Below are 25,184 nucleotides of genomic sequence, written 5' to 3'. Positions count from 1 at the left end.
GAACCTCAAAAAAGACATAAACCAATTGTCACTTCTTACTTTTCACCCTTTTCTATTATTTCTTTTTACTACTCTCTGTAGAAAGAAAAATATCTCAAAAAAAGAAAATAAATCAATCACAAAAGGAATTAAATCTTATAAACGAGTGAAAATAAATAATTAAATTTTCACCATTTATATTATCCTCCTTCTTCTCCTTCCTTAACTCTTCATTTCCCTTCTGCTCCTCTCTCTCTCTCTCTCTCTCTCTCTCTCTTCCTAAGCTTTTTGTTTTCTCTCTCTCTCTATAACTTTAGAGAGAGGAAAGCCTCCATTTTTTCTCTCTAGGCAAATCTCTCTCTCTCCTTTGTTTCATAAACCCCATTATACACAGACCAAAGCAAAAAAAAAAAAAAAAAAAACCCACCATTGTTACACTGTAATAGAGAGGAGAGGAGAGGAAAAAAGAAATGGATGGTGTATCACCAAAGTTCGTGTTGCCGGAGACATTCGACGGGGTGAGGATGGAGATCACAGGGCAACTAGGCATGATCTGGGAGCTAGTGAAAGCACCAGTGATTGTTCCTCTTCTCCAATTAGCTGTTTACATCTGTTTGGTAATGTCTGTGATGCTTTTGTGTGAGAGGGTTTACATGGGGATCGTCATCGTCCTCGTCAAGCTCTTCTGGAAAAAACCCGACAAACGTTACAAGTTCGATCCCATTCACGATGATGAAGAGCTCGGTAGCTCCAATTTCCCTGTTGTCCTCGTTCAAATCCCCATGTTCAACGAACGAGAGGTTCTCTTTCTTTCTCTCCCTCTTATCTCATTCCTCTGTTTTTTTTTTCCTCTGTTGCTCCTCTAAGTTTCATGATTTCGAGATAAGTAACCTCAGATTTTACGGAAGATTTTAACTTTTCCCCACGTATTTCATATTCCTCCTCCGCCGTTCCAAATCCCGAAACGGCGAGAGTCGTGACTAACTCTCATTTAGTATTTATTTCTTTATTGTTCTCTGAGATTTTGTCATTTTTGGGTTTTTCTGTATAAACCCATAGTTTAGGGGTTAGCTTATAGTAAGAAGATAAATTAGTGGACTAAAAGTGAAAAAGTTTGACAATAGACTTTTTTTTTTTGCCTTCCCCGTGATTTTTGCCGTGCAGGTATATAAGCTATCAATAGGAGCGGCGTGTGGACTCTCTTGGCCGTCCGATCGTCTCGTGATTCAAGTGTTGGATGACTCAACAGATCCTACTGTTAAGGTTATTATTAGTAAAAATTCTTTACTTGGTCCACTAATTCACACATTATTATTATTATTTCCACAACTTTCTCTAATTAAATTAGATTCATTCCCATCTTTTTCTCTCTTTCAAAAGATTAATTTCAATTCTTGTAATCCGGTGGTTAAGAACTAAGGAAAAGGAAAGACATTTTGTTGATGTGGTGGCGATATAAATGAGAATACTTAAAATGTGCAGCAAATGGTGGAAATGGAGTGCCAAAGATGGGCAAGTAAAGGAATCAATATAAGGTATCAAATAAGAGAGAACAGAGTTGGTTACAAAGCCGGGGCTTTAAAGGAAGGACTCAAACGTAGCTATGTCAAACACTGCGAGTATGTTGTCATCTTCGACGCCGATTTCCAACCCGAACCGGACTTTCTCCGCCGTAGCATCCCTTTCCTCATCCACAACCCCAACATTGCCTTGGTTCAGGCTCGATGGCGGTTCGGTAATTAACTAATTATTCTCTCTATCTAACTTTAATACAATTAAATTGTTGATAAGAAGAGTATATAGTTATTGAAATAGGTTCTTTCATTGATATATAGTATAATAGAAAAATATGACATTTGATAATTGTTGTTGTTGAGCAAGAGTCAGGGTCAAATACTAATGAATCGGTGTCTTTGTTTTATGTTCTTATGAAAAATTTAATGTTGTTTTTTTTTTTGGATCATTAAATGAGAGCTCGTGGTTTTGGTTTTTGTAGCTAGCTTAACTACATTAGTGGTGTCGGTGGTAGTATATGCCCTTCAGTGTTCTTTTTTTTGTTTCTTTACTTTTATTTTATTTTAATTTTATCGACTTTTCCTTTTTCTTGCTTACATCTTTTTCCATATTATTCACCTTTTTGGCTTTTTGAAATGGTCTTTTTCGCCAATTTTTGTATTTTTCTTTTGATATATAATAATAATTATTATTATTGTTATCTCCTCTCTATATATATATATTGTTGTCTGATTGAAGAAGTAGGGTTAGTTCTGTTTGTGTCGGCGGAGTAGCTGCACTAGTGTAGTAGTACTAGTAGTAGTAGAATCATTTTAAAACCAGTTAAAATAATCCACGTGTAAAAACCATGTTAAATTGTTTAAGTAGACCTTTGCCGCACAGGATTAGAAACTTCTCAAGTAAACCGGGTCGGATTAGTTGCGGAATCCCGGGTCAACGGATAATTTTCGCTGATGTCATTTCACGTTTTCTTTTTCTTTTTAATTCTGCTTCCGGGATTTCGGATCCGTCGGTCGATGAATCGAATCGGTTAAACCCGGGTCGGGTATTCGGTGTTTAGAAAGAAAAAAAAAACCTGTTGGGTATTTAGAAATTGTCGGGTCTCTGATACCTTCCACGTGCTCTTTGCCTTACTTTAAATGCTCAAGTGTTAGACCCCATCTTGTCAGTGTACTAGTATACAGTGTGAGTATCGAGTCTTACCGTGGACCTGCGTTTCTCTTGCCGACACTTGGTGCTAACTAGTGTATCTCATTTTCTTTTATATACTACTTATTAGACTACTATATAGTATTGTTTGGTATTTCATTTGTTTTTGTTTTATAAAGCAAGAGTCCAACTTAGTGAATTTTAATAATAATGAGAAAGCTATGTGAATATGATTGATTTATTAAAAGCTAAAAACAAAAGAGTAGGACGTTACTTCCTGATAGTGCCACATTTGGACCATTCTCTCACAAAATAATTTTATTAAAAAAAAAATCTTAAATAGAGAGGACTGATGTTTTTTTTTTCTTTCTTTTGTGGCAGTGAATTCTGATGAATGCTTATTGACAAGGATGCAAGAAATGTCGTTGGATTACCATTTCACTGTTGAGCAAGAAGTCGGTTCTTCTACACATGCTTTCTTCGGCTTCAACGGTAATTGTAAATTTTTTAATAATTTGATTATATTATATAGTAATGATGATTAATTAGTACATAACATCATTTAACTTTCACAAGGGATTAAAATTGTTTATTGAAAGTGAATATTATTAATTCTTGTCTATATTATTGATGTGGTAATATTATTAGAGAGGGTTAGGGTGAAGTAGTTGGTGTGTTGTCCGACCAATTGAAGCATAGTGTGTGGTCCCAAACACTTTTATTTTTATGTTTTTTTTTTGTTTTTTTTATGATGATAGTGTTACAACTGTTACTAGAAAACTGAAGGAACTATATAATAATTACAAGGGAATCGTATTAATTTATAAATTAATCAATCATTAATTGATTGAGAGAGGGAGTGGGGAATCTGAAATGTGAAGCAAGTTGGTGTTTTGTTTTGTTTTGTATATACTTAAGTCATTCCTTGTCTTATAAGTAAGATTTTGCAAGCTTGAAGAATCTATTGATCTAATTTAATTGGTTTTTAAGTTTATTTAATTAGTAGCTAGTGTAAGGGGACACATTCATTACTGTAGGACTTGTAGAGGAAGCAAATGAAAGGCAGATCTTAAATGTGTTCTTTGTCATTAATAATTTTATACAAACTTAAAATTAAGCTTATATTTTTTTGTTTAATTAACTTATAGGAACCGCCGGAATCTGGAGAATAGCGGCGATTAATGAAGCCGGAGGGTGGAAAGATAGGACCACCGTGGAAGATATGGACCTCGCCGTCCGAGCAAGTCTTCGCGGCTGGAAATTTCTCTACCTTGGTGACCTTCAGGTTTGTTTTTACTTTTTTTCTCTATTTTTCTGATTTTTTTTTGTTTCATAAAGACAACAAATAGTAGTTGGTGCCTTGGTGCAACAAGATACTTCTCTAGGTCATTAAACACATGATAGCTTATGTTTATAATCATTTTACCTTTTTAAGAAGCAAAGATATTTTGTTATTCCTTGTATAAAAATTGGTATACATCATAAATACGAGTCCCTTTTTTTCTGTATTAGGTGAAAAGTGAGCTTCCAAGTACTTTTAGAGCCTTCCGTTTTCAGCAACATAGATGGTCTTGTGGACCTGCTAATCTCTTTAGGAAGATGGTTATGGAGATCGTAAGAAACAAGGTAATGATTATAATTAATAACAAGTTTAATCACTCTTCTTTTATTATATTTTTTTAATTCTGATTACTCAATTTTCAGAAATTCTTTGAATAATCTGAGTATATGAATAATGAATGATGTTTGTGGTGCAGAAAGTGAGATTCTGGAAGAAAGTGTATGTGATTTACAGCTTCTTCTTTGTGAGGAAAATCATTGCACATTGGGTCACATTTTGCTTCTACTGCGTTGTTCTTCCTCTTACCATCCTTGTCCCTGAAGTTTATGTTCCGATTTGGGGTTCTGTTTACATCCCTTCCATCATTACTATCCTCAACTCCGTGGGTACTCCAAGGTGAGAGACTTGGTTATATTAGCTTGTATCTCAAGTCATTACCCTTTTTGTTTCTTCCTTATTGGGTTGCCTGTGTGCCAAGTAACTGCGTTTGCTACTAATACTGAATCTTTGATTATTGTATTTTGGGTCAAAAAGGTCGATTCATTTGCTGTTCTATTGGATTCTGTTCGAGAATGTGATGTCGCTGCACCGGACAAAGGCCACTCTCATTGGTCTGTTTGAGGCAGGAAGGGCTAACGAATGGGTTGTGACTGCTAAGCTTGGAAGTGGTCAGAGCGCTAAAGGAAACACAAAAGGGCTCAAAAGGTTCCCCAGGATCTTCAAGTTGCCTGATCGGTATGTTGTATACTTTCTATATATAGTATATATGATTTAGAAACTATCTAGGGATATTTCACTAAAAAAGAGTTATTACTTTGTGTCAGATTGAATACATTGGAGCTTGGATTCGCTGCCTTCTTGTTCGTGTGTGGGTGCTATGACTTTGTGCACGGGAAGAACAATTACTTCATCTACTTGTTTCTTCAGACATTGTCTTTCTTCATCAGTGGGCTTGGCTGGATCGGGACATATGTCCAGTAGAGTTGTGCTCTTTGTCAGGGAGGAAAAAGACAAGGTTTATTATTAATTTTCTGGGGAAATAAAAGACAATTTTCATGGAAAATGACGGTTTTGTGGGGAAGATAGAGAGAGGGAGACGTACCGGTAACAAAGTAGGGAAGACCTTTATCACAGAGACAAGGGAAAGAGGAGAAGCTCCAAAGTGTTCTTTTGATTTATTTTTAAAATTTTCTGTGTTTTTACTTTTTATTTATAAATATTTTAGCTATGGGATTTGTGAGATTTTTATTTTATTTTTTCCTTTGGGTTTTTGGTTTTTTTTTTTAAAGTGTTAGTTTTGTTTTTCTTTGTTGTAGAATTCAAGATTCTGCGTGAGTTACATGTGTTCGACTGATGCAAGGGGTCAAAATTCCCTAATTATCATCAACAATTATCAAATTTTATAGTATTTAATTTACGATTAGTGAATGTATTTACCACATTTGGTACTGCACATCACAGTTACTAATTTACCTTTTGATGTTTGATTGATATATATTTTTTTTACTCTTCTTTATAAATATTGGTTCAAATTGTTTAATTTTTAAAGACAATTTCACATCTCTAATTTTACGGTTTAAGTAGTAAACCGCAAAATGATCGGGATAAAATTGAGATGACCCTTCAAAATCCCAAATTGACTGTGATTGTGTGTGCGCCTTCGTCTCCCGTCGTATCTTCCGAAACACAAAACCCTAAATTCTTCGTCAGGTGACTTCATCTTCTTCGTCAGGTGACTTCATCTTCTTCGCTACGCTCCAATTGTGATGATTTGTTTCTGAAATTGTTGTTAATTGCGTCCTTGTTATTCTCAAGTATCTGAGGTTGTCTCTGTGGAAATCTTCAGTTCCATTTGTGCGAGCAAATATGTTGAGAGGCTATTCAGACTATATTGAATATATGAAAACGAAACAAGTATGCCGCGAGTGGCCGCCGGCGCCGGGAAGTTACATAAGTGGAAGAGAGGATCTGATAAGCAAATTGCCTGATTCTTTGATATCTGAGATACTCATGTACCTTCCCACAAAGGAAGCTGTTAGGACTAGTGTTTTGTCCACTAGGTGGAAAAGTCTCTGGCTTTTGATTCCCAAGTTGGATTTGGTCGCTAGCGAATTCCCAGATTCCAGTGCTTTTGTGAATTTTATGGACAGGTTCATTGATTTCTCTAGGGAACACAAGTCATGTTTGCACAAGCTTAAGCTGAGTAGTCGGAAGAATGTGAATGACCCGCATTGTGTTGCGCGTTGGATTGACTTTCTTGTTAGGCGTAACCTTCAGCATCTTGATGTTGAGTGTCTTGTGAATCGTAAGTTTTTAGAGGAGATGCCCTTGAGCCTTTATGTATGTGACACGCTGGTATACTTAAGACTCCACCGGGTTTCGTTGGGTAAGTTTGAGTCCGTGTCTTTAACTTGTCTAAAGACTATGCATTTAGAGGAGAATGTGTATGCCAATGATGTGGTTCTAGAGTCACTTATCTCGTCTTGCCCGCTTCTCGAACATTTGAGCATTCTTAGAATGGTACAAGATAATGTAAAGGTTTTACGAGTGCACTCTCAAACATTAACCAGTCTTCGTATAGACTTTTATTTTGGTGAGGATGATGACTACGTTGATGATTTTGACAAAAAAGACTCAGGGGTTTTGATTGATGCCCCTAGACTTGAGTATTTGAAATTTGAAGATGATCTATCGGAGAGTAAAATCATTACCAATTCGGGTTCCTTAGCCAAGGTCAATGTTGTATATGTCTTCAATGAGCATGATTCTGCTGATGTGGCTGACTTACCAAAGCGAAATATGGTCCGTAATTTTCTTACCAGTATTTCGGGAGTTAGGGATATGAAGATCTCTGAGCCTTTTGTGGAGGTATACATATATACATATATCTTGTATTTAGTGTTCCTTCATGAAGTTTAGTTTTCGCTCACTTATCTTTCTTTTTTTGGTGAGCAGTTTCTCTATTATAACATAGACTTCGATCCACTGCCCCAGTTTTGCAACCTTTCGTGTTTAAAAGCGAAGTTTTCCTTACATTACCTGGAAATTCTGCCAACCCTTCTTGAGAGTTTTCCCCATCTAAAATCACTCGTCTTGGTGTTGGTAATGACTTGCACAACCCTATAATTTGTACTCACTTACTTGAAAGAATGTGTTATCTTATACTCATTCCTTTTTTGTTTGGTTGGAATGTTGTGTTTATTTAGGATTTTGATCAGGAGAGAGAGGACGAGGATGTGCAAATAAGTTTCTCATCTGTACCTCGGTGTTTGGTTTCATCACTGGAGTTTGTAGAAATGAAATATTTCAACGGAGGGCCTGCTAAAATGGAAGTAGCAAGGTACTTTTTAGAAAACTCAGGAGTACTCAAAAAACTTGTTCTGCATTTGAGGTGTTTCTCGCATGAAGAAGGATTTTACATGTTAAAGGATCTCCTTGCATTGCCCAGAGGATCTAGTACATGTCAAACCATAGTTTGTTGACGGCTTGAAAGGTTTTAGGGGGGTCTATGATCAGATTAAGAGTAGCATTTCCAGCTGGTTATTTAAATTGGACTTGGATTTTTTTTTATGTTGTTTTGTTGCACTCTATTATGATGTCTTTGTGATCTTTTGGCTACTAGTTCTGGATGATATTTGAGAGTTCTATGTGGCTTTTGCCTTCTCTTAAGCCATCTCTACATCATCAGCATGTTTAATAGCAAAATAGTAAATTGCCACATGACAAAAAGAAAGTGAAAAGAACCTGCCCCGAACATCCTGCAGATTTGTCGAGAGCAAGAAAGGATTTGTTAAGCAAATTACTTGACTCTTTGACATCTCAGATTCTCTTTTATCTTGGGAAAAAGAAAGCTGTTACCACTAGTGATTTGTCCAAAAGGTGGAAATGTCTCTAATTTTGAGCGCTAGTGACTTTCCGGATTACAATGCCTTTGTGAGCTTTCGTGGTCATGCTTTCACAAGCTCAAGCCAAGTATTCGGAAGGGTGAGAATGATCAAAATTTCTCTCACACGTTGGATAGGTTTGTGCGACTACGCCTAAACTTCAGCTTTTGAAGCTTGAGTGTTGGGAAGTCTATATATATATGCTAATGAGGCAGGTCTAGAATCTCTTATCATGGTGCTTTATTAGAAGGGCATAAGATAAATGTTTTACGATTGCAGACTCTCAAGACATTATTAACCAGTAGAATGTGTTCTCTTTTATTTTATAATCTTTAGGTATCTCTATATTTTGCTTTTAATTTTATCTAAAGCGAAGATCGCGGGAAATGTTAGATTCTTCGGAATATTATTTTCCAAAATCCTAACCGGAGACGATGCACTCTCAGAGAGCTCCAGTGCTAATTTCTCCGGCGCGCGGCGAATTGACGGTGAGATCTTATTTGTTAATTTTACATTCGTTCTGTTTAAGTCCTTTACATAAAATTCAGGAAACTACCAAATCCCCTACTCGAGGAATCAATAATGTTGCTATTCAAATTCGTTTCTTGATTCAATAATCTTTTTTGTTTTAGTTTTCAATTTCGTATTGTGATATGCAGATCTCTACGTTCAAGTACTCAGCTGTTTGAGTCTTGAAGATCACTGCTCGAAAAGTTTCGTCATAAGCAGTTTGAGTTCACCTGCCAAGGTAGATACTGATGTCAGTTTTGATTTGGTGGGAAGTGTATTTAGAAATGTCTCCTTAAAGAGAAGTGTAGTGAGGACCTTCCTCACTAGGCTCTCAGGCATTAGGGACATGACTATGAGTGGAACAACTTTGAAGGTATATATGTCAATGGAAGTAACGGAGTACTTGAACGTCTCTTTTGATGAAAAATGTTGTCTGTGCTTCGTGTTTGCAGATCCTATCTTACTACATAGTACACGAGCCGCTTCCCCAGTTTCCTAACATGACCCACTTCTATGCGGTCTTTTATAACTCTGATTTGCAAAAGCTTCCAATTTTTCTTGAGAGCTTCCCGAATCTCAAATCCCTTGTCTTGGTACTTTACCAGTTTACCTTATGACTTACTCACATCATCATAATAAGTATAACTGATCATCTACTTCTTGAATGTTTTTTATTTGCAGGAGCTGGAGGAATTTGAGAAGAACGAACTACTTATTCTCTCATCATCAAATCCAAAATGTTTAATGTCATCCCTGGAGCATGTTGAGATTCAACCTATTAGCGGAGCTGAACCGGAAATGAAACTAGTAAAGTACTTCCTCGAGAATTCGGCTGTTCTCAAGAATTTTACGCTGCGATTGGGTTGCAAGAGAATGGACGAAGAGCCTATCATCTTCATGGAACTTCTGAGATTTATGAGATGCTCTGCTTCTTGTGAAGTTGATGTTGAACTTGAAGGTATTTATCCAACATTCCAACTGTGATACACAAGTTCTTGTAACGCTTAAGTTTGCAGTTTCCCTTTTAGTATGGTTTAGTATTGGGATTTTATGTATATTTTACCCGAACCGGCTAATTTTTTATTCATAACGGTTCATTCTTTTATTTTTCGCAATCCTCTTCGGCCAATACACAAGTTCGTGTAACGCTTCTCCATCTCTCGTTTAGATTTTTATCTTATCTTTCCATCCAAAGCCATGCATTTCCTAAGAAGAGAGAATCTGTACACTCATTGTGGAAAATTTGTGAAGGCGGCGACGATCGCCGGCTATTGATTTCTTCGACTGCGAAGACTCAACGGTGATTTTTTAATTTCTCTCTTTCTCTCTATATGTGTTCATCTTTTGAGCATATCCGTATGTCAGATAAATAGCTGAATCATGAAATGATTTCGATATCTATATGGAAACCATGTACTAGCTCTTTAAAAAGTTTGGAATTCGCATTTTTGGTTGTGATGCAGATAACTTGTCTTGATTGTTTTTCTCAAAAGAGAAATCAAATGAGCAACCAAGGAGCAATTAAGAGATCTGGAGGAGATGGGCTAAGCAGCTTCCCTGATCATTTGCTAAGTCATATGCTCTCTTATCTTCCTACAAAGACTGCTGTTACAACTAGCACTTTGTCCCCAACATGGATAAATCTCTGGCATTCAACCCCTGTCTTGGATATAGAAATTGATGATTTCGATGATTTCGATGATTTGCTCAGTTTCACCTCTCGGTTTCTAGAATTCCATAAGGACTCAAGCTTACACAAGCTCAAGTTTTCTTTTGAGACAGAATTACGTGTTAGTATGTGTAGAATCACGGCGTGGCTCACAGATGTAGTTAAGCGTAAAATCCAACATCTTGAGGTCATGTCTGGTATGGATCATAAGGTTGATATGGCGCCTATGCCTATAGTCCTTTACTTATGTGAGACTTTGGTTTCACTGAGACTTCATTGCGTGGTACTGAGCTATTTCCAGTATGTGTCTTTGCCTAATCTCAAGATGATGCATCTCGAAGAGAATATATACATGTGTGAAGAAACTCTGGAGAACTTAATCTCAGCATGCCCGGTTCTTGAAGATTTAACCTTAGTTAGGAAAAGAGATTATAACGATGTTGAAGTTTTGCGGGTGCGCTCTCAGTCACTAAAAAGATTCAAACTCGTTGTTGATAGACTGGATTATATCGAAGGCGATGTTTGGAAGGTTATCATTGATGCTCCTAGACTCGCATATCTGAGGCTTGCAGATCCTTTTTCAGTGAGTTTTGTGATTAGCAATTTGGGTTCATCGGCAGAGGTGGATATTGATGTCGGTTTCAATGTGAATATTTGGAAGCTAGATGACTCATTCGAGAGAAGCGCTGTCCGTAAATTACTCACCGGGCTCTCAAGCGTAAAGGACATGGCCATAAGTGGAACAACTTTGAAGGTATATATAGATAGATAGATAGTTGCATTTTTAAATGTGTCTCTTTGGATGAAAATCAAGATTTATATGTGTTTGCAGATCATCAGTCACTACCTGAAGCACGAACGGATGCCTCAGTTTCAAAACATGACGTGGATACAAGCGGAATTCTATATTTCTGATTTGGGAATGCTGCCAGGCGTTCTTGAGTGCTGTCCAAACCTTATATACCTTGACGTGGTAATGATTGTTTCTCTCTAAAAACCTTATATATACGTTTCACTTCCACTGTTATCTTATTCATCTGTTTTGGGGATATGATAGCATATACAGAAATTGTATGATGAAGAAAATGAGGAAATCATTTTCTCATCAGTGCCAAGGTGTTTGCAAACAAGCCTTGAGGCAGTTGAGATTGTAAGATACAAACATGGAGATGGAGCAGAGAGGAGACTAACAAAATACTTGCTCGAGAATTCGCTAGTCCTCAAGAAGTTTGCACTGTATTTCGATTGTCCTAACGTGGAACAAGAAGATATCATCTATACGGAACTCGAGACGTTCGAGGCTCGTTCTCTTGCCTGTGAAATCGAATTCAGAGTACTCGAAAAGGTTTGAGTTGTTGGAAATGTTGTGAAACTTCTTTTACTTCTGCTTGCTTTAAACTTGGGAATCTTTGGCTCTGGTTTGGTTTTGTAATTCGGATCTGTTTGATTGCACTACAATTTGGATTTAAACTTATGTGGTTGCTTGAAATGTCATTTGATTTGGCTTTGCTTTTATGCTTTTAATTGAGCATTTGTTAAAGTTTATTAGTAAGTTTGTGTGAGCATTGGACATATCTCGTGGATAATATGTTTGAGGATTATTCCCAACATCATCGACTTTGACTCTCTCTATATGTTCTTGATTTGTGACTGAACCTGCAACGATACGCACAGTTTTGATGCTAGCTTGAGTTTGTAAGAGTAAAAAGACGGTGGCTCTAATCGGATCTTGAACGTGGTGTGTGGGCTTTCGAGGCCCAATAGAAAATAAATATTTGGTCAGCTATAGTAACCGTCAAACACACAGAATTGAGTTGTCGTTTTTAAACGTTCTGAAAACGAGGCGACTTATTCTCTCATCATCAATTCCAAAATGTTTAAGATCATCCCTGGAGCATGTTGAGATGCAAACACCTGCAAGTGGAGCTGAACCGGAAATGAAACTAGTAGAGTACTTCCTCGAGAATTCGGCTGTTCTCAAGTCTATCATCTTCATGGAACCTCTGAGATTGAAGAGATGTTCTGCTTCTTGTGAAGTTGATGTTGGACTTGAAGGTACTTATCCAACATTCCAACTGTAATACACAAGTTCTTGTAACGCTTTAAGTTTGCAGTTTCCCTTTTAGCATAGTTTAGTACTGGGATTTTATGTATATTTTTACCCGAACCGGTTATTTTTTAATTCATTACAGTCCATTTTTTACCTTTTCGCAATCCTCTTTGGTCAATACACAAGTTCTTGTAGCCCTTATCCATCTCTAGTTTTGATTTTTATCGTATCTTTCCATCCAAAGCCATGCATTTCCTAAGAAGGGAGAATCCATAGTCTCATTGTGGCAAGTCTCACTGGAAAGGCTGTGAAACTTTGGCTCTGGTTCGCTACAATTTGGATTTCATTCTGTTAAAACCTATGTGGTAGCTTGAAATGTCATTTAATTTGGTTTTGCTATATGCTTTTCATTGCGCATTTATTTAAGAGAACTTACAGTGCTATCATTAAGTACATCCAATAACACAACTATGTGAAGATTTAGAATCAAAGATTGGAAAGTGACATCCTATGTTCCTCCCGGGTTTGAAGGTTGGGCAAGTCAGTAGTTTCTTGAGCGGTCGTTATGGTTGTCTGAGAATATAACTAAAAGAAGAAGTCCAGTGATCTTTGTTATATAAAATTATGTGATTGATCCTATAACAGAATTATGAGAGCAAAGATATAGTATTGTGCAGAGGTTATGCCTAATGCTTACCCGCTTTCGCTTCCTGCTTCTCTTTGACTCTGCACTGATTTCTCCATACTCATCACCGTGTCCAGTCTCATGGTATCCACCATCAGCCATGGTTTTTGCATCTGCTTCGCAAACAGGTGCAAGAATATTTGGATCGTTATGGTGGTTCTCTGGTGATGTGCAATCCATGAGGAAGCGTATGCCACATCCTTTTATTTTGCAGCAAGAAATACTAGTGAAATGAAACTCTATAACCACCTTATCATTGTTCAGTTCAGCAATAGCAGCATTATCTTGGTTTAGAGGGAAACGAGAATCAAATATAACCAAATGACTATCCATATGAGATGTTAAGAAGGCATCTCGACAGTCAGCTGAATCAAAGTGGTTGCTGCGTTTACCACTCAAGCGACAACCTACTTTGATATCAATCACGTATAACTCGGAGGACATAGATTCAGCATCAAGCACGACGCAAGCCCTAAATCTCAAGAATCGTTGAGAGAGAGCGCTCTGAGTCTGATGTAATGGCAGAGGGGTGGCCAAAGAGCTTCCAGTAGCTTGGTAAGTGAAATACAGAGGCACTTGTCCTCCTGGAAATATGAGATACTTCAAAACTGATTGTTGCTGAACAAGTGCTTCTTCTTCTGTAGATGCTATGCAGTTTGAAAAGTCAAGCGTCTCAAGATATTTCAGTTTAGAGATGTTTGGAGACATACATTTGAGCTTTTTGCATTCCCTCATACGTAGACGTTTAAGCCTGGAAAATTTCTGGATCCACCAAGGAACTTCTTCGATCGCTGTTCGATTAAGATAGAGCTCTGAAACGTTACTTGAAATATCAGGAAACCTCTTCAACCGTGAGCATCTACCAAGATCAAGGCGATAGAGAGACTTGAGGTTGATGCCGGTTGGAAGAAGCTCTAGCTTCTCACATCCTTTCATGCCTAAGTCCCACAGTTTATTCAGATATCTAATGGAGGAAGGAAGTTCCACTAAACTCGAGCAACCGTTGAGATAAAGTGTCTCAAGATTGGTGGCCAACGACAAATCTGGGATTTCTTTCAGGTTTTTTGATCCCCACAAATGCATTTCCCTAAGGCACGTAAGCGGCTGGAAAAAAAATCAAAACATATGATTAAGTTAGATATGTCCCAAATGCATCAGTGGTCAGTTTTCGAATACACTTTAAAGGTTTCAATCTTGCATTATAAACCTATTTCCCCTCAACTTTTAAAGTATAAACTCTATCCATAAAAGAACAAGAAAACACATGTCTGACTATATACATATATGCTATTTAAAAGGTAATACAATGATATTCTAATCTTACCTGGACTCCTTGCCACAACTTTGCGAGCTTGCTGTGTTGCATTCTCAGTACAACGAGATGTCCAGCATGAAAGTTAGACGGCATACGCCTCTTCGGGTAGCCATCCCAACTCAGTAGTTTAAGTTTAGGGGGAAAATATTTGTCAAAGCCTTGTTGTAGGTGCAATCTGGCTTCTTTACTCTGCTTCCCCAATTTATTGTAAAATCTTAAGAACCTGAGATTAGGCATCCTTTTGAAGGCTCTCTTATGTATGTGCAACTCCTCAATCTCAGACATATCTAATGATATACCTATAACCTTTTTTGTACCCTGAGAAAAAGTTGTAAAATTAGATCAGACGATGTTGTAAGAGTTGCATAAGTAAATATCAGTTGAGTTATAAAATGAAAGCTTACAGTGTTATCATTAAGCACATCCAAAATATCCATCGAATCCACCAAAAACTCCCGTTCTCCAGGCTCGTCAATGGACTGTTTGCGAACAATTTCTCTACCCATTTCTTGCAACATGCTGTGCATCTCCACAGTGTCACACCCAATATGAATGAGGGACTTATCAACTAGGTTTTTTAGCCCAATGTTTACACCCAATACACTATCTGCAAGTAGCAGCTTGATGTAACCTATCTCGGCGCCATTAAATAAACATGCGATGAGACGAAATATTGCTTTGTCATCTTTGTTACTTAACCCATCGTAGCCAACTCTTAATATTTTCTCAATCTTCCCATCCAAACCTTTTCGAAGCCTTGGTAACATATCAATCCAATCCTCTTTGTCCCTCCCACGCAGATGCGAACCCAAAACATTAAGAGCCAAAGGAAGATTACCAGAACGCTTTGCAACTTCAGAAGCAAGCTCTGAGAAACCATCAGGTGGAAAATTTAGCCTGAAAGCAGATTTACAGAACATCTCTAGAGCTAGTTTATCAGATGGGAGACCCACTTCGTAGACAAGATCAATACCGTGAGCCCTTAAGAAGTGCTTATCTTGTGTAACCACAATGATTCTGCTCCCACAACCAAACCAATGAGTTTGACTGGCCAAAGCCTCTAACACCACTTGATCATCCAAATCATCAATAAAGATGAGAACTTTCATGTGCTTTAGTCTCTCTCCCACAACACTTGAATTAGATACCTTTATATCCTTTGTACGTAAAACTTGAGACAGAAAATGTCCTTGCAAATGAAGCTTGGCGTTGTAGCTGTCCATGTTGCCTCCACTATAAAATTCCAAACTCTTAGATACGAAAGCTCTGTCCAAGAAAACGCTACCTTGGAAGTGACGAGAGAGTCGACTAAACAGAGCTCTTGCAATGGTAGTCTTTCCAATCCCCGAAGGTCCCCAGATCCCAACCATCCTCACTTGCTTACATTCCAAGCACAACATTAAACTCATCTTCGTGATATGATCTTCGATGCCAACAAAGTCTTCTTCAAAGTCATTTGATATTGGAGCTAAGTTCAGTTTATCCGAAATATCATTGACAATATCTTCAACCATGGTTGCTTCGTTATCCCTAAACAAACAAAGAAACACCATTTCACTTCAAAAACACACCCAAATGTCAAAAGAATATATTTTTGTAAATCCATGAAGTCGTTGGTAGTACCAGTTCCAAGAATGAAACCCGAGGGTATTAGCTACATGGGTCAACGCTCTCCGCCATTTTTGTATCTCACCATCTGTTTTGGTTTGACAAGTGTTTTCAAAGACATTTCCGAACTCGCCACTCTGTTTCCTAACATGGGAAGGATCCAAACCATAGAAGACGGGAATCACGATTTGACCAAACTCCTCTTTACAGTTGACAATCTCAGACAGCTCGTTCAGGCACCAGCTAGAAGAAGCGTAGTTTTTGGAGAAGACGACGATTGCAATCCTCGAATTCCTAACCGCCTGTCTAAGCTCGGGGTCTAGCGACTGACTTCTCTGGATCTCGCTGTCTTTGAAAACACTAATCAATCTCCGATCAAGATCCTTTAGTAAGTGGCTGAGGAACGTTACACGGACATCTTCTCCGCTGAAGCTCGGGAACACGTCGTAAACCCAATTGCGTGAAGAAAGACCCATACTTTTAAGAGATCTTTCAACTTCGGCGATGGAGCCAAGCCAGCAACGAAACAACGATAGCGAGTAGAACCGTGAAAGCACTATAGCTTCTTCATCAACCCTAGTACAGAATTATCGCTTTCAATATTTCACTCTCTTTGACTTTGACTTTCTCTTTCAGTCTTTGTCTTTGACTCAGTCTCCCATGATATGCGTCGTTTCGGATACAGCATGTTTTTTACAGTTTACAACAAAAACGATTTTTTTACTGTGTATTTTTTCTTGATTTTTTTGTTTATCTAAAACAAAAATATCGCGGGAAATATATAACAGATAAATCAGAAGATGTTATTAGATTCTTCGGAAACAGAAAAGTTTCCTAAATCCCTAAACACTAGAAGACGAGTCTCCCGAAGCATTCAGTGAATCTGAGAAGAAAGCGAGGCCTCCGCTCCGGTGCTAATTTCTTCGGCGCCGGCGAATCGACGGTAAACTCTTATCTGTTGTTGTTCTACTCAAGCCCTCCTTTACTTTACATACAATTCAGGAAACCCCTAATCGAGGAATCTATAATGTTGCTATTCAAATTCGTTTCGATTGTGTTTTCAATTGCGTATTGTGATATGCAGATCTGTGTGTGTGTGTGTGAGAGAGTGAAACAAAACAATGAACGAGAGAGGAGTAAGGTTAAGAGGTGGTCGTATGATTGGGGAAGATAGGATAAGTTTCTTTCCTGATCATCTGCTGTGTGAGATACTCTCACATCTTCCTACAAAGGTTGCTGTTAGGACTTGTGTTTTGTCCAAGCGATGGAAAAGTCTCTGGCTTTCTGTTCCTCTGTTGGATTTGGGCGTTGAAGAGTTCCGAGCTGGTTACTCTGAATTTGCGAGAGTTCTCCATAGCTTTCTTGACATCTCTAGGGAGACACGCATACACAAGCTCATTCTTTATCTTACGAGAAATCAACGTGATCAGTCTTACTTGACGCAGTGGATCCACAACGCTGTTATGCTTAAGGTTCAACATTTGGATATTAATATATGTAGTGCAAGTTATGTAGGTACGAAGCTGATGCCCCTTTGCCTCTACACCTGTGAGACTCTGCTATCCTTGAAACTCTATCATGTGGCATTGCCTGATTTCGAGAATGTTTCTCTACCTCGTCTCAAAATCATGCATTTAAATGACAACATTTACACTAGTGATGCTCTTCTGGAGAATCTTATCTCATCTTGCCCAGTTCTTGAAGATTTAAAAGTTTTTAGATATGTAGGGATAGAGAACGTCGTTAAGGTTTTACGAGTACGTTGTCAGTCATTAAAGAGTCTCCAAATTTTTCTCCATAGTGTCTGGTATCAGGCTAGCGAGGATGATGATTGCAAGGTTGTGATTGATGCTCCTGGACTCAGCTGTTTGAATCTTGAAGATCACTGCTCGAAAAGCTTCGTTATAAGCAGTTTGACTTCACCTGTCAAGGTAGATATTGATGTCAGTTTTGATGTGGTGAGAAGTGTATTTAGAAATGTCTCCTCAAAGAGAAGTGTAGTGAGGAACTTCCTCACTAGGCTCTCAGGCATTAGGGACATGACTATGAGTGGAACAACTTTGAAGGTATATATGTCAATGGAAGTAACGGAGTACTTGAACGTCTCTTTTGATGAAAAATGTTGTCTGTGCTTTGTGTTTGCAGATCCTATCTTACTACGTAGTAGACGAGCCGCTTCCCCAGTTTCCTAACATGACCCACTTCTATGCGGTCTTTTACAACTCTGATTTGCAAAAGCTTCCAAACTTTCTTGAGAGCTTCCCGAATCTCAAATCCCTTGTCTTGGTACTTTACCAGTTTACCTTATGACTTACTCACATCATCATAATAAGTATAACTGATCATCTACTTCTTGAATTTTTTTTTATTTGCAGGAGCTGGAGGAATTTGAGAAGAACGAACTACTTATTCTCTCATCATCAATTCCAAAATGTTTAATATCATCCCTGGAGCATGTTGAGATTCAAACAGCTATTAGCGGAGCTGAACCGGAAATGAAACTAGTAAAGTACTTCCTCGAGAATTCTGCTGTTCTTAAGAAGTTTACGCTGCGATTGGGTTGTAAGACAATGGACGAAGAGTCTATCATCTTCATGGAACTTCTGAGATTTATGAGATGCTCTGCTTCTTGTGTAGTTGATGTTGAACTTGAAGGTATTTATCCAACATTCCAACTGTAATACATAAGTTCTTGTAACGCTTAAGTTTGCAGTTTCCCTTTTAGTATAGTTTAGTATTGGGATTTTATGTATATTTTACCCGAACCGGCTAATTTTTTATTTATAACGGTTCATTCTTTTATTTTTTCGCAATCCTCTTCGGCCAATACACAAGTTCGTGTAACGCTTCTCCATCTCTCGTTTAGATTTGTATCTTATCTTTCCATCCAAAGCCATGCATTTCCTAAGAAGAGAGAATCTGTAGACTCATTGTGGAAAATTTGTGAAGGCGGCGACGATCGCCGGCTATTGATTTCTTCGACTGCGAAGACTCAACGGTGATTTTTTAATTTCTCTCTTTCTCTATATATGTTCATCTTTTGAGCATATCCGTATGTCAGATAAATAGCTGAATCATGGAATAATGTATTTATCTATATCGAAACCATGTACCAGCTCTTTTAAAAGTTTGGAATTCGCATTTTTGGTTGTGATGCAGATAATTTGTTTTGATTGTTTTTCTCAAAAGAGAAATCAAATGAGCAACCAAGGAGCAATTAAGAGATCTGGAGGAGATGGGCTAAGCAGCTTCCCTGATCATTTACTAAGTCATATACTCTCTAATCTTCCTACAAAGGATGTTGTTACTACTAGCACTTTGTCCACAAGATGGATAAATCTCTGGCATTCAATCCCTGTCTTGGATATAGAAATTGATGATTTCGATGATTTCGATGATTTGCTCAGTTTCACCTCTTGGTTGCTAGAATTCCATAAGGACTCAAGCTTACACAAGCTCAAGTTTTCTTTTGAGACAGAATTACGTGTTAGTATGTGTAGAATCACGGCGTGGCTCACAGATGTAGTTAAGCGTAAAATCCAACATCTTGAAGTCATGTCTGGTATGGATCATAAGGTTGATATGGCGCCTATGCCTGTAGTCCTTTACTTATGTGAGACTTTGGTTTCACTGAGACTTCATTGCGTGGTACTGAGCTATTTCCAGTATGTGTCTTTGCCTAATCTCAAGATGATGCATCTCGAAGAGAATATATACATGTGTGAAGAAACTCTGGAGAACTTAATCTCAGCATGCCCGATTCTTGAAGATTTAACTTTAGTTAGGAAAAGAGATTATAATGATGTTGAGGTTTTGCGGGTGCGCTCTCAGTCACTAAACAGTTTCAAACTCGTTGTTGATAGACTGGATTATCTCGAAGGCTATGTTTGGAAGGTTATCATTGATGCTCCTAGACTCGCATATCTGAGGCTTGCAGATCCTTTTTCAGTGAGTTTTGTGATTAGCAATTTGGGTTCATCGGCAAAGGTGGATATTGATGTCGGTTTCAATGTGAATATTTGGAATCTAGATGACTCATTCGAGAGAAGCGCTGTCTGTAAATTACTCACCGGGCTCTCAAGCGTAAGGGGCATGGCCATAAGTGGAACAACTTTGAAGGTATATATAGATAGATAGATAGTTGAATTATTGAATGTGTCTCTTTGGATGAAAATCAAAATTTATTTGTGTTTGCAGATCATCAGTCACTACCTGAAGCACGAACCAATGCCTCAGTTCCAAAACATGACGTGGTTACAAGCGGAATTCTATATTTCTGATTTGGGAATGTTGCCAGGCGTTCTTGAGTGCTGTCCAAACCTCAAATCCGTTGTCGTGGTATGATTTTGCTTTGTTTAAAAAACCATATATATGTCACCGTTATATATAATAAAGAGATGTTATTTAACATATGCAGAAGCTGAAAGATGTAATGGAAAGGGAGGAAATAAGTTTCTCATCGGTGCCAAAGTGTTTGCAATCAAGCCTCGAGAATGTTGAGATAAGATCCGAGACTGGAAATGGAGTAGAGATGATACTATCAAAATACTTCCTTGAGAATTCGCTAGTCCTCAAGAAGTTTAAGCTCTGCAAAAGAATTTTTAGCAAGGAAGATAAGTCTCTCATCTTTAAGGAACAAGAGGCCCTCATCATTGAGGTACAAGAGTTTCTCATCATGATGGAACTCGGGACATTCAAGAGAGGTTCTAGTGCTTCTGAAGTCAACGTCGTTGCATTTTAATGAGGTTTGAGAGTTATTGGAGACGTTTTTAATTTTGAAAAGAACTTCAGTTTGGATTTGGATTTGGATTTGGTTCAATTTCAACTCTGTTGCACTACATTTTGGATTTGGTTCAGTTTCAACTCTGTTGCACTACATTTTGGATTTGGTTCAGTTTCAACTCTGTTGCACTACATTTTGGATTTGGATTTGGATTTGGATTTGGTTCTGTTTTAAACCTGTTGCTCTACATTTTGGATTTGAATTTGATTCCGTTTTAAACCTGTTGCACTACGTTTTGGATTTGGTTCAGTTTCATCTCTGTTGCACTAAATTTGGATTTGGTTCCGTTTCAACTCTGTTGCACAGCATATGGGATTTGGCTCAGTATCGATTCATTGTATTAAAGATAAATGTGATATGAGATCTGACACTTAGCTTAAAGTTGGATTTCGTAGAATATTGCACCAGTTAGCTCAATTTCGTAGTATTAAAGATTCACATTTAGGTATTTGACGAGATCTGACAGGAATATAAACTTGCAACTTTTGAGTCTGCTTTCTCATTCCAGCAATATTCATAAACTGAACTGAATTACATAGGAAAGTAGAAATTGCAATATTTAAAATAGCTATTCCGATACTAAGAGATAAATCTCTCAATAGAACAAAAAAGATAAAAATCAAAAAGCACCCTTAGAAGTTCATCATCTACTCAAAACCAAAACCCTTTCCTTGATCCACCTCCTTAGGCTCTACCCTTGCCCTTGCCCTTGCCCTTGTTGGAACCCTTGTTGTTAGACCCACCAAATTGCTTTTCCGAGTTGAATGGCCTGTACACACACAACATCATTAATCATCAATTTATCACACTGATTGCAAAAGGGCTTTGAGAAAGATGATGAAAGAGATAACTCACTTCTTGTTGTTACCACCGGATGATTGACCTCCAGACTTGGGGCTCTGGTTAGCATTCATAGGAGACTTACCACCTTTTTTAGCTGGGTGTGGCTGTGTGCCCTCCCTTCTTCTTCTCTTCTGTACCCATTTAACACAAAAGAGAATACAACAGAGTAAACAACAACGCCCTATGAAAGCTTTATGTGCCCCTTATTATAGTTCTACTCAGACTGTGACTAGTTAAACTATATAACAATCCCCAACAAGATTCAAGATTATACAGAGACAGAAAAAGTTTTATATGTAACCTGTCTTCAGAGGTGTAGCTGCTGGTTTTGCCTTCTTTCCAGAGACAGGCGTCTTGGATGCAGATTCAATTGGCCTCTTCTTGTTGACTGGCTCAGCCTATATTATTAAATCATATGAAACAGTGAAGTGAGAAAAAGGAGCATGTAGAAAACATGGTAAACAGAGCAAATGTTAGATAGACAATGTATCTACCTTCTTGGGAGTTTCCTCCTCCTCTTCATCCTCAGAATCATCCTCATCATCTGAGTCATCTTCATCGACATCCATCTACAAAAAACATAACCATAGAATTTATCACCTAAATACTCATCTTCTCATGAATGTATGTGGATATACTAGACATCTACAAAAACTCACTCCTTTCTCAGAGTCATCATCGTCATCAGACTCATCTTCCTCGTCAGAGTCATCCTCATCATCTTCTGATTCAGGCGCAACTTCTGCAGGCTTAGCCTTTGGCTTTGAGTCAGCCTTCACAACAGCAGCTTTAGCATTTCCTGAAACGTAAAGGACAATGACATTTGAGATGAGATGACAACTTTTCACGCAAAGAAGCAAAGACAATAGCAGCATCTACAATACATACCATTGGCAGGTACAACAGCAGGAACAGCTTCGGGAGCCTCCTCTTCCTCCTCTTCTGAATCAGAGAAATCCTCTCCCGTGGAAACACAACCAACAAGAATTAAGGAAGAAACAATTGAAAAGACAATGCAACTTAACATTTTTTGCATCTTTCAACCTTAATATACAGGCAAAGACCAAGCACACAGACAAATAGGTGAAGAAAAGGATATTGGTCGATGTTGGGGGATCTGTAGCCAATGAAATGGACATTTCCTCTAGTACAGTTGTGGGAAAGCTCAAACTCCTTCTCAAAGACAAGATCAAAGCTGATCTGAGGGAATTTGTCTTGTGAAAGGGTTCCAATGACAAGCTTCGTGTTGTCAACAGTCACAGTCAAGAGAACAGGTTCTGTCATCTTCCCCTTACAGTCAAGGGTTGCCTACCACATAGAGAAACCAGAATCAAACTACATGTTGCAGCTAATACTACGAAATTTAAACAAGCAGTGTAAAAAAATTGAAAGTAACCTGAGAAATGTGGATGAGGTTGTCTTCTTCAGGAGTAACCTTAAGAGGCGCACCCGATTTCACTTCAACTCCTATATAACATCATACAAAGAAATCAAAAACATGAGTCATTCATGTTTCACAACATTCATCATCTTGTTTACTAGGAAAATCATAGTTGATACCGAAACGAAACTCTGTGTTTAATACCTAGAGCATCAGAAAAAAAAACAAACCCTAAAGAAGCTAGCTACAAACGTAACGAAGCATGAACAGATACACGATTCAACAGTTTCAGAACGGAGTAGAAACTTTTGCGAGTAGAAAAACGAACACGAGATATACGAACAGAAGGATAAGGAGAAAATAAGAGTTTTTCATGAATAATCGATCAAATACTCGGAACGTGAAAACAGGAAACAGTAGACGAAGATACTAAGAAGATGAGAAGACAGATTCTTACCCCAGAACTCCATTATTGTTGAACGAGGAAGAGAAACGAAGTTGTTAGGGTTTTTTCAGGAAGCGAAAAGGAGAGAAATGCAGTAGAAGAGGCAGAGAAGAGGAAGAGGTTTTGGGGTCTTATATAATCGTGGAGAGGTTTAAGAAGAGCCTCCCTCTTAGGGTTCTTCGCGAGCCTCCACGACGTCGTTTTGGTGCTAATGCGCCGTTTGTAACGCTTGCATTATTTTTGGAATATTGCTTTTAATGCTAGCTTCTTTATTAAAATGGTGAAAATCCAAAATTAAAAATGGCAAATTATGAACCAAATATTTCGAGAAGATTCTCATAACTTATGATTTAATATAATAAAACAAAAAAATAATCTTTTCATTTTCTTTTTTTTTTTTTTTTTTTTTTTGACATCTAATAGACTTGTATTAGCTCAATCGAGCCAATTCAAGGTGCAGTTGGTTACATACTTGACTGGGTGCGGACTAACACGAACTCGTCGTGCCAGTGAATCCGCATGTACATTCAAGTTTCTCGGAATAAGTAATAAAGAAAAAGAGTCAAATTCTTCCCTATCTGTGTTGATATCATCCATGTATGTAGAGAACGCCGGCCACTCGGACGGAGAAGACACCATCTTCACCAAGTCTGAACAATCGGTTAGGAAAGTAACGTCGCGGTAGTTGTGACCAATCATGCATCGCATCGCCCAAACTAGAGCTTCAACTTCAGAGTGAAGTGGGGAGAGACTTCGACGGAGATTGGAGGCTCCTATTAATGGCAAAGAATCCCGAGGATGCTGACATACCCAACCCAAACCTGCATACTTATCTGTAGGCTTCCAAGATGCATCAATAAAACACTGATACCCTCTAACCAAAGGGGTTAAAGATATCGTAGACCTTTGCAACCCCGAAAGTAATGGGGTTGTCGGTGGTGAATCCAATTCTTCAATCTGTGCATCATGCCAGATTCGTGCTTCCTCATTAGCCACTCGAACTATGTCCAGCGGTGACTTATCCAAATTTTCAAAAAAAATTTCATTTCTCGCTTTCCAAATATACCATAATATCCAAGGACAGCACCTATAGTCCACAGTTCTTGTCAAGCGCATAATATAATCCATATTAGCATAAACTGAAGTGGTGGGAAAAGAAATAGGCCCCACTGGTACATTAGCCAAAGCCCATACTTGGCGAGCAGGTGAGCATTCAAAAATGACATGATTTACTGTCTCAACGGGATCACCACACCTGTCGCACCTGGTGTCACAGTTAATACCCCGTTTGTATAAATTTGCCAATACCGATATACAACCAGTCAATAGCTGCCACATAAAATGTTGTATTTTAGGTGGGCATTGCGCCTTCCATACAGCGGCTAGAAGGGGCACTATATCTGGGCCATGAACACTGACCCTTTGTAATTTTGGATCCGGCGTTCGAGCAATATGATATCCCGATTTCACCGTATACTTGCCATGTTTTATAAAATGCCACCCGTAAGAATCTGCTACCGGCCTATTGCCAATTGGGATAGCATTAATAATAGATACATCCTCCAAAGTAAAATGCTCCTGAAGGACCTCTACTCGCCATGAATTTGCTTGACGGTCAATTAGATTTCTTATCTGTAGTGATGGATCCATAATAGACCCATTACTTAAAGCTGGTCTCGGGAGATGAGATGGTATCCAGGGATCTGTCCAAACAGAAATAGAGTCCCCTGTTCCAACTCTTTTAATAAGCCCTTTGTTTACCAGAGATCTAGCTGAGATCATGCTCCTCCAGCCATAAGATGGAGAA

General features: G+C 38.2%; 7 protein-coding genes across 10 annotated transcripts; 5 read left to right on the top strand and 2 right to left on the bottom strand.

Moving 5' to 3' along the window:
- Positions 1–223: 223 nt before the first annotated feature.
- Positions 224–5,640, top strand: LOC17883291 (glucomannan 4-beta-mannosyltransferase 2). Its single transcript, XM_006287409.2, has 9 exons — positions 224–779; positions 1,144–1,242; positions 1,462–1,714; positions 3,025–3,135; positions 3,792–3,928; positions 4,156–4,269; positions 4,401–4,600; positions 4,739–4,939; positions 5,029–5,640. Exons 1-9 carry the CDS (start codon positions 450–452, stop codon positions 5,183–5,185), a joined length of 1,602 nt encoding a protein of 533 aa, XP_006287471.1. The 5' UTR covers positions 224–449; the 3' UTR covers positions 5,186–5,640.
- A 193-nt stretch (positions 5,641–5,833) lies between these two features.
- On the top strand, positions 5,834–10,160 carry LOC17882173 (FBD-associated F-box protein At5g22730). 4 transcript variants are annotated; one of them, XM_023780485.1, is made up of 6 exons: positions 5,834–6,870; positions 8,770–8,971; positions 9,051–9,191; positions 9,280–9,556; positions 9,736–9,898; positions 10,062–10,160. In XM_023780485.1, the coding sequence occupies exons 1-6, from the start codon at positions 6,071–6,073 to the stop codon at positions 10,063–10,065; spliced, it is 1,587 nt and encodes a 528-aa protein (XP_023636253.1). In that variant the 5' UTR covers positions 5,834–6,070; the 3' UTR covers positions 10,066–10,160. The 4 variants fall into 4 exon arrangements, with proteins under 4 accessions (XP_023636253.1, XP_023636250.1, XP_023636251.1 ...); XM_023780483.1 differs by lacking the exons at positions 8,770–8,971; positions 9,051–9,191; positions 9,280–9,556; positions 9,736–9,898; positions 10,062–10,160 and adding exons at positions 7,160–7,306; positions 7,411–7,873 and having other exon boundaries at positions 5,842–5,936; positions 6,020–7,072; XM_023780484.1 differs by lacking the exons at positions 8,770–8,971; positions 9,051–9,191; positions 9,280–9,556; positions 9,736–9,898; positions 10,062–10,160 and adding exons at positions 7,160–7,306; positions 7,411–7,873 and having other exon boundaries at positions 5,846–5,936; positions 6,051–7,072.
- Positions 10,056–11,780, top strand: LOC17882742 (F-box/FBD/LRR-repeat protein At5g22660). Its single transcript, XM_023780486.1, has 3 exons — positions 10,056–11,021; positions 11,100–11,240; positions 11,325–11,780. Exons 1-3 carry the CDS (start codon positions 10,056–10,058, stop codon positions 11,616–11,618), a joined length of 1,401 nt encoding a protein of 466 aa, XP_023636254.1. The 3' UTR covers positions 11,619–11,780.
- Positions 11,781–12,695: 915 nt separating this feature from the next.
- Positions 12,696–16,476, bottom strand: LOC111830039 (disease resistance protein RPS6). The gene is made up of 5 exons (XM_023780480.1): positions 15,941–16,476; positions 14,722–15,847; positions 14,327–14,635; positions 13,015–14,106; positions 12,696–12,902 (listed from the first exon to the last, which is right to left on the bottom strand). Exons 1-5 carry the CDS (start codon positions 16,399–16,401, stop codon positions 12,804–12,806), a joined length of 3,087 nt encoding a protein of 1,028 aa, XP_023636248.1. The 5' UTR covers positions 16,402–16,476; the 3' UTR covers positions 12,696–12,803.
- A 278-nt stretch (positions 16,477–16,754) lies between these two features.
- On the top strand, positions 16,755–18,879 carry LOC17884392 (putative F-box/FBD/LRR-repeat protein At5g22670). The gene is made up of 5 exons (XM_006286696.2): positions 16,755–16,868; positions 17,010–17,991; positions 18,071–18,211; positions 18,301–18,580; positions 18,792–18,879. The coding sequence occupies exons 2-5, from the start codon at positions 17,047–17,049 to the stop codon at positions 18,848–18,850; spliced, it is 1,425 nt and encodes a 474-aa protein (XP_006286758.2). The 5' UTR covers positions 16,755–16,868; positions 17,010–17,046; the 3' UTR covers positions 18,851–18,879.
- Positions 18,880–19,078: 199 nt separating this feature from the next.
- LOC17881473 (F-box/FBD/LRR-repeat protein At5g22660) lies at positions 19,079–20,895 on the top strand. Its single transcript, XM_006289098.2, has 3 exons — positions 19,079–20,044; positions 20,123–20,263; positions 20,343–20,895. Exons 1-3 carry the CDS (start codon positions 19,079–19,081, stop codon positions 20,664–20,666), a joined length of 1,431 nt encoding a protein of 476 aa, XP_006289160.2. The 3' UTR covers positions 20,667–20,895.
- Positions 20,896–21,175: 280 nt separating this feature from the next.
- LOC17882168 (histone deacetylase HDT2) lies at positions 21,176–23,506 on the bottom strand. Its single transcript, XM_006286491.2, is given in 10 exon segments — positions 21,176–21,477; positions 21,564–21,656; positions 21,658–21,682; positions 21,853–21,949; positions 22,046–22,120; positions 22,211–22,350; positions 22,440–22,516; positions 22,651–22,859; positions 22,948–23,018; positions 23,390–23,506. Coding segments are annotated over 10 exon segments (885 nt in total). The 5' UTR covers positions 23,403–23,506; the 3' UTR covers positions 21,176–21,392.
- Between the last annotated feature and the right edge of the window lie 1,678 nt (positions 23,507–25,184).

This window comes from Capsella rubella, unplaced genomic scaffold (assembly GCF_000375325.1).
Source record: "Capsella rubella cultivar Monte Gargano unplaced genomic scaffold, Caprub1_0 scaffold_6, whole genome shotgun sequence".
In the NCBI taxonomy this organism is placed as follows: Eukaryota; Viridiplantae; Streptophyta; class Magnoliopsida; order Brassicales; family Brassicaceae; genus Capsella; species Capsella rubella.
The sequence above is the reverse complement of the archived record's forward strand: the minus strand, read 5'-3'. Positions and strand labels throughout refer to the sequence as shown.

What these genes read in the sequence shown, in the direction of transcription:
- LOC17883291 (XM_006287409.2), top strand. Translation starts at nt 450, where the DNA reads ATGGATGGTGTATCACCAAAGTTCGTGTTGCCGGAGACATTCGACGGG. An exon ending in TCAGGCTCGATGGCGGTTCG is followed by an intron (nt 1,715 to 3,024) that starts GTAATTAACTAA and finishes CTTTTGTGGCAG; the next exon opens with TGAATTCTGATGAATGCTTA. An exon ending in AACTCCGTGGGTACTCCAAG is followed by an intron (nt 4,601 to 4,738) that starts GTGAGAGACTTG and finishes TGGGTCAAAAAG; the next exon opens with GTCGATTCATTTGCTGTTCT.
- LOC17882173 (XM_023780485.1), top strand. Translation starts at nt 6,071, where the DNA reads ATGTTGAGAGGCTATTCAGACTATATTGAATATATGAAAACGAAACAA. An exon ending in ATTGATGCCCCTAGACTTGA is followed by an intron (nt 6,871 to 8,769) that starts GTATTTGAAATT and finishes TCAAGTACTCAG; the next exon opens with CTGTTTGAGTCTTGAAGATC. An exon ending in TGAGTGGAACAACTTTGAAG is followed by an intron (nt 8,972 to 9,050) that starts GTATATATGTCA and finishes TCGTGTTTGCAG; the next exon opens with ATCCTATCTTACTACATAGT.
- LOC17882742 (XM_023780486.1), top strand. Translation starts at nt 10,056, where the DNA reads ATGCAGATAACTTGTCTTGATTGTTTTTCTCAAAAGAGAAATCAAATG. An exon ending in TAAGTGGAACAACTTTGAAG is followed by an intron (nt 11,022 to 11,099) that starts GTATATATAGAT and finishes ATGTGTTTGCAG; the next exon opens with ATCATCAGTCACTACCTGAA. An exon ending in ACCTTATATACCTTGACGTG is followed by an intron (nt 11,241 to 11,324) that starts GTAATGATTGTT and finishes GGGATATGATAG; the next exon opens with CATATACAGAAATTGTATGA.
- LOC111830039 (XM_023780480.1), bottom strand. Translation starts at nt 16,401, where the DNA reads ATGGGTCTTTCTTCACGCAATTGGGTTTACGACGTGTTCCCGAGCTTC. An exon ending in GGGTTTCATTCTTGGAACTG is followed by an intron (nt 15,848 to 15,940) that starts GTACTACCAACG and finishes TTGTTTGTTTAG; the next exon opens with GGATAACGAAGCAACCATGG. An exon ending in GAAGCAGGAAGCGAAAGCGG is followed by an intron (nt 12,903 to 13,014) that starts GTAAGCATTAGG and finishes TTCTTCTTTTAG; the next exon opens with TTATATTCTCAGACAACCAT.
- LOC17884392 (XM_006286696.2), top strand. Translation starts at nt 17,047, where the DNA reads ATGAACGAGAGAGGAGTAAGGTTAAGAGGTGGTCGTATGATTGGGGAA. An exon ending in ATCTCAAATCCCTTGTCTTG is followed by an intron (nt 18,212 to 18,300) that starts GTACTTTACCAG and finishes TTTTATTTGCAG; the next exon opens with GAGCTGGAGGAATTTGAGAA. An exon ending in AGTTGATGTTGAACTTGAAG is followed by an intron (nt 18,581 to 18,791) that starts GTATTTATCCAA and finishes TCTCTCGTTTAG; the next exon opens with ATTTGTATCTTATCTTTCCA.
- LOC17881473 (XM_006289098.2), top strand. Translation starts at nt 19,079, where the DNA reads ATGCAGATAATTTGTTTTGATTGTTTTTCTCAAAAGAGAAATCAAATG. An exon ending in TAAGTGGAACAACTTTGAAG is followed by an intron (nt 20,045 to 20,122) that starts GTATATATAGAT and finishes TTGTGTTTGCAG; the next exon opens with ATCATCAGTCACTACCTGAA. An exon ending in ACCTCAAATCCGTTGTCGTG is followed by an intron (nt 20,264 to 20,342) that starts GTATGATTTTGC and finishes TAACATATGCAG; the next exon opens with AAGCTGAAAGATGTAATGGA.